This window comes from Centruroides vittatus, unplaced genomic scaffold (genome assembly GCF_030686945.1).
Source record: "Centruroides vittatus isolate TY-2023 unplaced genomic scaffold, ASM3068694v2 contig_628, whole genome shotgun sequence".
Lineage (NCBI taxonomy): Eukaryota > Metazoa > Arthropoda > Arachnida > Scorpiones > Buthidae > Centruroides > Centruroides vittatus.
In genome coordinates this window covers 1,567,604-1,580,446 of record NW_027122385.1, presented here as the reverse complement: position 1 = coordinate 1,580,446, position 12,843 = coordinate 1,567,604, and the positions used below count along the sequence as shown (strand labels likewise).

The window sequence follows — 12,843 nt, the reverse complement described above, 5'->3', positions numbered from 1 at the left end:
TAAAATCTGTATCGGTTTAAAATAAATTAATTTACAAACTGAATTGATCTGAAATCTTAATATTTATTAATTGAAGTAACATAATCTACAATAGTTTGTTGTTTTCTTTTCTAGATATAGCAGTTATGGATTCTCTAGTACCTGTCACTGGTAAGAAAAGCAAAAAGTTATCAGGAACTTCAAAGTGGTGGTGGATATGTGTTACAATTGTCGGAACTCTCTTGGTGTTAGTTAATGTGATAGTTGTGATCTGTCTGATTCACAAGGGTAAATGCTGTCTCAGATCGATCGAAGGTAAGTGCGAACAACAATATTGTTTCAACATCTGACCTGGACTGATCCAATTGCTATGGATTACTTCAGCATATTTTCTAAGATTTCACTTAATTTAATGTCACTTTTAACTTTGATTAAAAGTTGCTTCTATTATTACAGTTATTATTACATAAATAAAGAGTTATTTAACCGTAATGAGGGAAAAAATAAAATTCATAAATAAATAAACCTATAGTGTAGTTTTTACATAACGGTTTAACACACATTTTTAAAAAAACTATTTATAAAACCTCATACTGTAAATAAATTTACATATTTAGTTAAATAATTGAATTAATTTGATAGTTGAAATAATAAGAAGTAAAGTTAATTATAATAGCTCATTATAATTAACTTTATAAAAATGTAATTCTAACGTATGCTTTTAATTATTTATTATTACTTAATGAAAATATTTTAAAATATTTTATTTATTATTTTCTTAGATTTTTAAATAAGAATAATAAGTAAATTTAAAAAATAAGTCATTTTTCCTTCAGTTAAAACGAGTTTAAAAATAAATCAACTGTAAAAGTTTAAGGAACAATATTTTAAAAATATTTATTTTAAATAAAATTTCAGAAAATATAACAGTACTTTCTTACTCTTAAGAATGCATACAATTATTAAAAACCCTTCTAACAAAACATTCAAGATTTTTTTCTGCTGAAGGATATTGATAACTATGAAAGTTAGATTTTGATGAAAAATATAATCAAAATGTAACTTTATTATTAATTAAATGTATTATTTTTAAGTTCGAACGGCGTAAAAAAAATCTATTTTTGCTTATTTAATACATATATTCTAATATAAATATATTTGTGAGATTTGTCCTCCTACTGAGCCACTCATCGTATGGCTAGTATCCAGACATGAGGAACTTTAATATTACAAGTCTCAATGAAACAGAGAGCGGACGGATAATACGGACGACGATATACGGCAGAGAACAACTAATAATCGCAATTGGAAGAAAAATAACATTGTCAGGTATGCTACTTGGAATGTTCGAGGCATTAATGGGAAAGAGGAAGAATTAGACTCTGTATTCCAGAATGGAAAAATTGACATAGCTGTCACTTCAGAAACAAAGAAGAAACTAAAAATTATACACTTATTTATAGTGGAGTAAATAAGAAAACTCATGACCAATCGGGTGTAATGATTTGGATACATAAATCTCTTAAGAAAAATATCCTTCATTACACATACTGTACAGAGAGAATCATAGAAATTCGCTTAAAAATTAACAAAGGCAATTTAACCATTATTGGTACATACGCTCCTGAATAAGGCGAGAAGAAGAAAACGAAGATTTCTATATAAAGTTACAAGAAATTCTTAATAAATATTAACAAGAACGATTACACCATAATAGCAGATCTGAATGCAAGAGTTGGAAATACTCCAGTAAATAAAAATATTGGAACCTCCGGAGAGAATACTCGTAACAGAAATGGTATTAGATTCATTAATTTTGCTGTTTATAATAATCTTAAAATAATGAATACGTTTTATAACGATAAAAATATACATAAATATACTTGGCAACGACAGCAGTCCAAGTCAATTATTGATTATTTTATTGCTAATGAAAAAATGTCAAAATTATTCCTAGATGTCAGATCATACAGAGGATTTGAAGTAGACTCGGATCACTTCTTAACCCAAGCAAAATGAAGAATCCTACCAAGATGTGTAAAAAAGAAACTGAATGTTAGACATGAACCTGAACGAAAATTTAAAGTAAAATTATTATACGATGATAGTACCAAATGGTTAAATACTAGAAGAATTGAACAACATATGGAGAAAATCCCAGAAGACAAAGATATAGAAAATATCAAAACATTAACAAAAGCAGCAGCCGATGAGTCTCTGGGCACAGTAAAAGTCAATTCCTGTAGAAGAAAGAAATTGAAAATATGGAACAATGAAATCAAGCAACTAATATTACAAAAAAAAAACCACAGCATACAAAAAATTTTTAAGTATAAAAAAAGCTGAAGATGCAATAGAATACAAACGCTGCAGAGCAATTGCAAAAACAGAAATAAGGAAAATCATGGAGAAAAATTTATTTCACTACTAGAATCAGATCTTTACAAAATAAGACCAAATGCCTTCAAAATATTATAATTTATGAATCAAGAAATTAAAGAACCCATAAAGATTAATTGTGGTGTAACAAACGACCAGTTTCTTAATTATTATGAAACACTTTGGACAAATCTTATATATACTAACAAGATTTTTAAAAGCAATAATCAAAATAGAACTGAATTATCAAAAGAAGAACTGCTTGAACGTTTAACCAAAACAAAAAATGGAAAAGCAACAGGATATGACGGCATAAATAGAGAGTTATACAAATATGCTGGTGATAAATTCCACAAGAAATTATTAACATTCTTCAATAATATATATGAACAAGCCTGTATACCACTTGAATCAAAGAAGAGAATTATACTGCCTATTCACAAAAAAGGAGATAAACGAAAGTTAGATAACTAGAGAGGCTTTATCCTGTTAAATACCTCAGAGAAAATCTAGGCTAGAATTATAAATGAACGATTAAAACAAGAAAGTGAAAAATTTCTTTTGGAATATCAAAACGGATTCCGAGAAGACAGACCTTGTGTAGACTCGGCTTTCTCCATTAAATTATTACTAGAGAAACGAAAAGAATTTAATCTGAATACATATTTAGCTTTCATAGATTATACCAAAGCTTTTAACATGATAAAAAGACCCCAAACTTTTTGACATCCTACAAAACAGAAACAACCAAATATTTTACTTCAAAAATATGCAATATTTATGAAAATAATACGATACAACTTAAGTTCAACAATGCCACTTCAGAATATAGAAGAATAAATCAAGAAGTAAGACAAGAATGTCAAATCCTTGGAATTCAACAACATAAAATTCAGTACCATGCTATTTGCTGATGATCAGGTGTTTATTGCTAACTGTAAAGATAATTTACAGAAAAGGCTTATTTACGTTAAATAAACTTTCAGAAGAATACGGCATGACAATTTCAACTGCTAAACCCAAAGTAATGGCATTTAGATGCACAGAGCCAATACGCAGCAAAATCGTAATTGATAATACAACTTTAGAGCAAGTTAATGATTTCCTTTATCTAGGATGCAATATTTCTTATGAAGGTGAGAATAACATAAATAATAAGCTCACAAAATTTCTACAAATATTAGGAATAATAAATAATACTCTAAAACCACACCTTGTACAAAACCACTCCAGGCTAAAATTATATAAAATTCTGGCTGTTCCGACTCTCCTGTACGGCAGTGAAATCTGGGTTCTAAAGAAGAAAGATATCAAAAGATTACAGGCAGCTGAAATGAGGTTTATGCGCCGAATTGCTGGATATACGCTCCTGGATCATCGTCGAAATGAGGTTATTTTGGATGAACTCCACATGAGACCATTAATTGAAAAACTCTTCACATGTAGAAAAAAATGGCTCCAACGTGTATCTCGAATGTCGCCGGGTAGGATACCTCATGCAGTTTTACAGTATCAACCACGAGGACGACGACGACTTCGACGTCTACAAAATTGACTCCTGGATCCTGTCTAACTGAGACCGAAACGGGCCAGCATGGCCTAAGTTCGTGAATGGTGTATGATGATGATGATGATTTTTAAATTAATAACTTAAATTTCACAATATGTAATATTCGTTTAATATCGCAATTTAATATCTTGAAATGGCAAACAGAAATATCGCGAGATTACGCCCAAAAAGCTTTAATAATCAATAAAGAAAATAATTTAAAACTCTGACTAAAAATTAAACGTCAAATAAAATTTAGAAATTTTGTAAATTGTTTGGTTTTGTTATTAGAAAAATAAATTGTTATATGAAAAAGTTAAAGAATTTAAAGTAATAACAGAAAACATCAGAGAAAACTATAAATATAAAATTTTCGTTCATCAACATATTTTTAATCACTTCTTTTAGGTTAAAGAAAAGTTAGTTTGCAAGGTTAAAGAAAGAATAAATTTCTATACTTGAGTTATAATAACTAAAAAATATTTTAATTTCAAAGGAAAGAAAATATAAGAATAGATTATTCTTCATTGTTTACGGAAGTCTTCATTACTCTTTATTAACTGAATTTAGTAAATCGAGACACACTCGCTTGACATAAATAGCATAATTTTTTAAATATATGTTCGTGTTATAAATTATTCATATTTTTCTACTCGTAAGATCACAAAATGGAATATATTTTTATTTGTTATTTATTTATTTAGGCTATATTATTTATTTTAGAACTTCAAACGCTTATTTATAACTACGTTTTCATCATTTACATTTAATAATCCAAAAAAATATTGGTTAAGCATATCGTGAATTGTATTGATATTATATATCTTAAAATATATGTTAATTAAAACAGATCTTCAATTTTCATAGTTAAATTTATGACTATTTTTAAATAATAATTGTTTCTTCCAGCTTAATTTTATTCGCTATTAATTCACATATTAGAATCGATTGTAAACTGTAATATAATTCGACGCATTTGCGTTTGAATAGTAGAACTACTATTCAAAGAATACAGCATGTAAAACTGGTTAATCATATTTGATTAACATAACTTATTGTTGTTTATATTGATATATTGCATGTTCAACAACTTTGTGATGTATACATTGAATTTAAAATTTTAAAAGTTACGAGAATAAAAGACTTATATTAAAATTATTTGGTAATAATACGCTCCGGGCATCAATATATAGGATGAATATATAGCTTGTATTAATTATTATTATTATTATTAGCAGGTTGCCCAAGCAAAAAATAAAAACAAGCATTATGATTAGCTAATTTCGTACTTCTAACCCTTCTATTGCAGAATTTAGTTTATATAACTACAAAGGTTATCTTATATAGTCGATCTTACCCGTTTTCACCGTGTGCAAGAATTAGGGTCACTTTCTTCCGAGGCTAATTAGAGAATTTTTAGATGGGTTAAATATGTTCAATTTTCCGCAAAAACCTAAAATCTAAAATAGTACAGTAGAAGCCGAGTTTTTCAGGTAAATCCTTAACCCTCACCCTCTCCCCCGCGGGGAGATTTTCAAAAATCCCTTCTTAGTGTACATTCTCATGACGTTTCCTAACTGTGTACTAAATTTCAACTTTCAAATCCTAACCATTTGAACTCTGCGCTTATTATTGTCATTAATATTATTACCAACCCATCTCGATTATACAGTATTATAAGATTATTATGTTGGGTTTAGTGGTTATACTCGGTTGACACCGGTTGCTGTGTACTATTCCAGACCATAGCAACCAAAACAAGACAAAAATTAAATAAGTGTGTCAGTGTGTGTGTATTCAGGAATTTCCTAACAATATGACAAGTATTCAATATAGTGGCCTTCTGTAGTGTGATGTATGTATTTCTATTCAATTGTAATGTTCCCAGGCTTTTGTGTAGTGTGTGTGATATGACACGTGTAGAGGAGGGAACGACAGGTACAATAAGCACACTATCCATCTTCTAGAGATACCTTATTTCCTGGGCAAGTTCTGTGTACTTGCTGATTTTTTAGTGCATGGGTTTTGTATATTGTGAGTGTTTGGAATGAATACGTCTATAATGTACGTGATTTTATTGTGTTTGTCAATGAGTATGATGTCTGGTCTGTTGTGGTAAATTATCTTTAATTATAGCTCTGTTATAGTACATTTTGTGTGTGTTGTTTTCCAATACTGTCTGTGGAATGTATTTGTAGTATGGTTCGTGGATGTCTAATAATTTGTGTTTCTTTGCAAGCTCTTAGTGTATTATATTTGTTACTTGATTATGTCTATGTAAATAATTTGTCTGTGCCAAGAGCTTGAAACTAAAAGTGATGTGTTGTATTGTTTCTGACTTGATGTGACATTTTCTGTATGTGTCATTTGTGAGTGTTGTATCTTTGAATATGTGTTTTCTGTAGTTTTTAGTATTTATGACCTGATCCTGTATGGCAATCATGCAGGATCAGGCCATTATTATTATGTTGGGTTAAGTGAGATATACTCAGTTAACACCGGTGGCTGTGTACTATGCCGGACCAAAGTCAAGGCATAGTAACCAAAACAGAAATTAAAGAAGTGTATCAGTGCGTGTGTCTGTATTCAGGAATTTTCTCACAATATGACATGTATTCAATATAGTGGCCTTCTGTAGTGTGATGTATGTGTTTCTATTCAATTCTAATGTGCCCAGGCTTTTGTGTAGTGTGTGTGATATGACACCTGTAGCGGAGAGAACAACAGGTACAATAAGAACCCTATTCATCCTCCACAGATGCCTTATTTCCTGGGCGAGTTCTGTGTACTTGCTAATTTTTTCAGTGCATGCGTTTTGTATATTGTGAGTGTTTGGAATGGATATGTCTATAATGTATGTGATTTTATTGTGTTTGTCAATGAGTGTCATGTCTGGTCTGTTGTGGTAAATTGTTTTATCTGTGATTATGGCTCTGTCGTAGTACATTTTGTGCGTGTTGTTTTCCAATACTGTCTGCGGAATGTATTTGTAGTATGGTTTGTGGATGTCTACTAATTTGTGTTTCTTTGCAAGCTCTTGGTGTATTATATTTGCTACTTGATTATGTCTGTGTAAATAATCTGTCTGTGCCAAGAGCTTGCAACCAGAGGTGATGTGTTGTATAGTTTCTGGCATAATGTGACATTTTCTGCATGTGTCATTTGTGAGTGTTGTATCTTTGAGTATGTGTTTTCTGTAGTTTTTAGTATTTATGACCTGATCCTGTATGGCAATCATGAATCCTTCCGTCTCCCCAAAGAGGCATCTCCGAGCTAACCAGCTGTTTGACGCAGTTTTGTCAACAAAATCCTGGGCCAGATCATAAGGATGCCTGCCATGGAGTGCCTTTCGAGCCCACGATTGCTTAATGGTGTCTATTCTTTTTATATGTTGTGTTGTGTCCATATGATGTGAGTGTAAGTTTAATGGTGTGTTATTTGAGTCTGCTAGAGTTACTGCTTTATGTAATTGTGATGTTTCTTGTTTTTTGTAGAAAAACTCTCGCAGCGACTGTATTTGTTTGTAGTGAAGGTTAACTATGTCAATCAGGCCACGTCCGCCATCTTTACGTGGAAGGGTTAATCTTTCTGTGGCGGATTTAGGATGATGTTGTTTATGCTTAGTAAGTGTAGTTCTTGTTTTCCTTTGGAGTTGCTCAAGATCTGTGTGAGTCCAATGTATAACTCCAAAAGAATATGTGAGTACTGGGATGACATATGTGTTTATTGCTTTAACTGTGTGTTTTGCATTTAATTGTGTTCTGAGAATAGCATTTAGCCTACTTTGGTATTCTGTAATTAATCTTTGCTTTATTTGTGTATGTTCTGTTAGTTTAGCCTGTTGGAATCCTAAATACTTGTAGAACTCGCCCTCTTCCATGGATTCAATAATGTCTCCATTTCCAAGTGCAAAATCTTCTTTCTTCAGGATTCCTTTTTCTATGTGAAGTGTTTTGCATTTATCTAGGCCAAATTCCATTTGTATGTCCTTGGTGTACGAATGTGTGATTTGTAGGAGTTGATGAAGTTGTTTTTGTGTGTATGCATAAAGTTTTATGTCATCCATGTACATGAGATGTGACAGTGTAAACTGTGTTGTTTTTTCATGTCTGATATTGTAACCATATTGCGTGTTGTTTAACATGTTGGATAATGGGTTCAGGGCTAAGCAGAACCAGAGAGGACTCAAGGAATCTCCTTGAAAAATTCCTCGCCTAATAAGAATTTGGTTTGTTTGTATGGAAGTGTTATGGGCCCTGAGATGTAGTGTTGTTCTCCAGTGCTGCATAGTGTTTTGAAAGAATGCAATGAGTGATGGATGTATTTTGTACATGTGTAGAATATGTAGCAGCCAACTGTGTGGAACACTGTCGAATGCTTTTCTGTAGTCTATATATGCCATGTGTATGTTTCTGTGTTGTTTGTGTGCTTGCCGTAGAATGACTGAATCTATGAGTAACTGTTCTTTGCATCCCCTGTGGTTTCTACGGCAACCTTTTTGTTGTTCTGTTAGAATGTCGTGTTCTTCAATATGTTTGTATATTTTGTTTGCGATACAGGATGTCAATAATTTGTAGTGTTGGAAGATATGTAATTGGTCTGTATTGTGTGGGGTCTGAGGTATTGTTGTTTTCAGGTTTCATGTAGGTGATGCCCTGAGTAAGAAAATTTGGCATGTCTTGTGGTTTGATGATGATGTGTGTTAGGTGTTTAGCTAGTTCCCGGTGCAGTGATGTAAACTTTTTGTACCAGAAATTGTGAATGTTGTCTACACCAGGTGTCTTCCAGTTGTGTGCTCTGTTGACAGTGTATTGGAAATCATGTATGTTTATTTCAGCACAGGACATAGTTGGTATGTTGTGCAAGTTTCTGTTCTCCTCCTCGATCCAGCCTGCATCAGCATTATGCGTGACAGCACTGGACCAAAGAGAAGACCAATATGTTGTGAGTTCTTCTTCTGTTGGTGTGCCACTGTGCTGTGTATCAGTGTTTGCTTTGTTATTAATTTGTCTGTAAAAGAGTTTTTCATTGTTTGTAAATAATTTATTTTGTTGTTTTCGTAGTGTACATGTTTTGTATCGTTTGAGTCTACGTGCTTTGGCAGCAAGTTTTTGTTTTAGTGTATCAATGTATTCTGTAATGTGTGTGTTGTGATGTTCATGTTTTGTATGCGTTTTTATTATCTTGAAAATGTTTTTGAGCTGTTTCCTTAATTTGGGTGTTATGTTGCTTTTAGTGTATTGTGTCAGCGTGCCTAATTGCTGTCTAATGTCATTTATTTGTATTGCTATTCTTCTCTGCCAGGCAGGTTTGTGATAGTATTGTGTTTTCTGTGTATTTGTCTGTGACTGTACTTTCAGTCCATGGTGTGTCACTACTGTGACTGCCCCAGCATAAACTAATGTATGAATGTCTGCGAGTGTAGAAATTGAATTAATGTAGTGTGGTAGTAAATGAGTGTTTACATAATTTAGTGTTTTTCCTACTTCCTTTGACGTGTTGATTTTTGGTATTCGTGGTCGTTGTGTGGGATCTGTGCCTGTATATTTAGTGAGTGTTTCCTGAAATAAAAGTGAGAGTGTATTAACTAAATCTGTGTCTATGTTATCAGTGATGGACGAGGAAGTGTCTGTAGTATCATTAGTGGTAATTGTTGTATGTGTGTTATTATCAATGCTTGTTGCTGGATTATCCTGACAGGTTACATGATCTTCATTAATGTTAGATGTTTCTGTCTGTTGATGTGTTTGATCAGCAACCTGTTGTTTGATAAGTTCAAGTGTTGTTTGTGGAATAAGGTTGTTGTGTATAATTGTTCTTTTTTGATCAACAACCCTTTGTTCGGTGATAGTGAGGTGAGGATATTGTTGTGTGAATTTATGGTGTAGTTGTCTGCATGCTGTCATGTTTGTTTCAAGTTTTGTGATCGTGTAATAAGTACGGATGATAAACTCGTTCATTTCTACTGTCCATTTCATCCGTTGGCGTGGTTTTCCAGCCTTTGTGGTCTGTGGATGCATTGCCACAGAAACACCAAGGCTAGGTTGGTTCCTCATATCTGTTGAGGGCATTGCAGTAGCCATGCTTGGGCCGGTGCTGCTTTCGCCACCGGTAACCAAGGGAGACTGTGGCCTATTTTTCGAACGTGAGCCTCTGCCTAACCCACGAACGCGGACCTTGATAACCCTGGCGACGTCCGAGCCGGTATCACACTTTGATCTAGTTATCACCATAATAAATATCTCCACAGAATGTGGAACTCTTAGCTTCATTTCTTTCCATAGGCCTTACTGGCGTGGGTGTCTTTACCAGGAGCTTGTGCTCCAGCCTGCATTGCCCTATGGATCAGTAAAATTACTGGGCTCTCCCACCACGCCCAGGTGGTGACCACAGGAGAGTTATTATTATTATTATTATTATTATTATTAGTGTGTACAGGCACAATGAAGTGACGTTTATTTTTTCAACACTAGGCTAGTTGAATCTTTATTTAGTTAGAACGTGTTTTTCTACATCGACGTTTCGGGCTTCAGCCCCTCATCAGCTAACTTGCTTTAGCATGGGTACTATACACACAGCAGAAATCGGACAACACTTAGGTTTTACATTTTCAATATAAATTTTTTCATTTTCAATATCAATTTTTTCTCGCAACTTTAACTCCATAAAAAACGAAACCGTTTTTTCATTTTATTACATAAATAAGATAACTTCTGCAGAAATTAAAAAATTAAAACCAAAATTTACAAATTCCAAAGGTCGTTTTTACCACCTCATCGACCAATCCGACCATATTTATTATTATTAACATATGTGATTTGAAGAACACTTAAGTTATTCAAATATTTAAATTTTATTATTTTGTATATTCGAAATAGGTTTTCAACTATTTTAATTCGATAATAAATTGTTTTTTATATGTTCATAATCGTAAAACATAGCACATTCAATACCTGTTGACTACGAGCAATAAAATTTGTTTAAAACTTTTATTAACCCGAAAAATTCGCAACAATTCTTACTTTCTAAAAGTTTTAATATATTATCTGTTTCAAAAAGTAATTTTATAACAGAATTTTTTACATACTGAGTTAATTGTTCACATATTAAAATATTTACGAAAAAAATTGAAATTATCATTTAAATAAATATAAAACCAGAAATAAATCAGAAAATCAAATAAATTTTATATTTTAAATAAATTCGAAAATTCAAAACAATAAAACTTTTTAAGTTAGAGGATTTTAACAAATATCAAATGCTAGACGTATTCAATTTAATGCATGAAAAGCTTGTCAATCTTATCACGTTGAATGACATTTAAATCTTGGGTACAATTTGATTCATGTTCCTTGTGCCAGAGAAATAAATAAAAACATTTGATTTTATTATATAATTTAAAGGAACTATATGTAAAAAATATACAAAATATCTAAGAAATACATGAAATCCTATTTATGAAGTTTATTTTTAGATTTTGTGTGAAACGTTTTCATTTACAATTTATATATTTAAAATTTATATATATATTATTTTTTTGCAGTTAATCAGTGTATTCATGATAACGATAAACAAATAAATTATTCAATCAGAGAAAAATCATTTAATGCCTTAGGAGAAGATGGTGCTCAACACATGAACATCTGACAATGGAACGAGTGAAAGTAAATAAAAGAATTTAATATTTAAAGTATATTTTCAATTATTTTGTCAGTTTTTCTATGATTTTTTTTAAAATATATTTTTTATTCGTTACTTTCATATTTTCATAATTTTGATATTATTAATTATCATATTATTATATAAAGAATGAAGATAGAAGAATTTACATAAAGCTTGATTTAACAAAAGAAAAATTAAATGTGGAACCCTGCCATTGGAGTAAGATTACCCTTTTTTATATATTATATTTAAAGTAATTTTAATTTTTATAAGAAAATATACATAATTTACTATTTTTAAACGAAGATTCAGACATTAAACGTTACTTTTAATATGTTTATAAGAAAAGTGATAAAATATTTAATCGTATTTCTTTCATATTATTTAAAAGGTATAAATAATAAAGGCAAATAATATGACATATAATTTAATAGATATTTAAAATTGTTATAAAATTCCAATTACAGTCATTAAGAATTTAGATTAGAATTAATGAAAATTTTACTTTGATATAATTTTTTCACTGTAATTAAATAACCATTTTCTTTCCATTATAAGGCTGAAAGATACTTAGCCTCTGTACAGTAATATTCTACTTGAATATTACTCATACATTTATTAGTGTTTCATATTCAAACAAATCACAAACTATTTAACTTCACTTAAATTTAAAAATATAAATATCAAATTAAAAAAAAATTTAACGGTGAATTAAGAGTATAATGTGAGAGATAAAATTTTTGGATTATATACAATTATAATCAATTAATTTCAAGTTTTATAAATCATTACAGATATCAATAAATATAGGCTACGTCAAAAAGTTTAATGCGATTTTAAAGAGAAAATGATTACATTCATCTAATATTATATAAAAACAATTCTTACTTTTAATTTTTATTTCATGAAAGCAAATTTTAAGGTATCTACAGATATATCGAAACCTTTTTAAAAATTGTATTAATGGATTACCGTATTTTACGGCGTGTAAGAAGCAACTTTTATCTTAAAAAAAAGACTGAAAAAAAACTCGCCCTGCCTCTTACATGTGGAGTTGCGATCACCCGTACACTAATGAATTCTTTTTTCTGATAAATAACAGTTTACGCTCTAATTTTATTTTTTATTTTAAATCAGAATACAATAAAAAGAATTTTAGAGCCGTGGGATAACTTAAATACACTAAATACTTTTCTCCTTAAATATTCTGTGCTAAAATTGTGTGCGTCTTATATGCCGAAAAGTAAGGAAATATTTGGAATACGAAAGTATTA

The 12,843-nt window shown here is 30.8% G+C and overlaps 1 protein-coding gene across 1 annotated transcript in view; it reads left to right on the top strand.

Moving 5' to 3' along the window:
* LOC136979468 (synaptogenesis protein syg-2-like) overlaps positions 1-11,571 on the top strand; it is a 176,380-nt gene extending 164,809 nt beyond the window's left edge. Inside the window, exons 18-19 of the mRNA XM_067275477.1 lie at positions 115-294; positions 11,451-11,571. Of these exons, the coding sequence (XP_067131578.1) occupies positions 115-294; positions 11,451-11,554 (284 nt within the window). The 3' untranslated portion in view covers positions 11,555-11,571. The remainder of the gene's footprint in view (positions 1-114; positions 295-11,450) is intronic.
* The last annotated feature ends 1,272 nt before the right edge of the window (positions 11,572-12,843 follow it).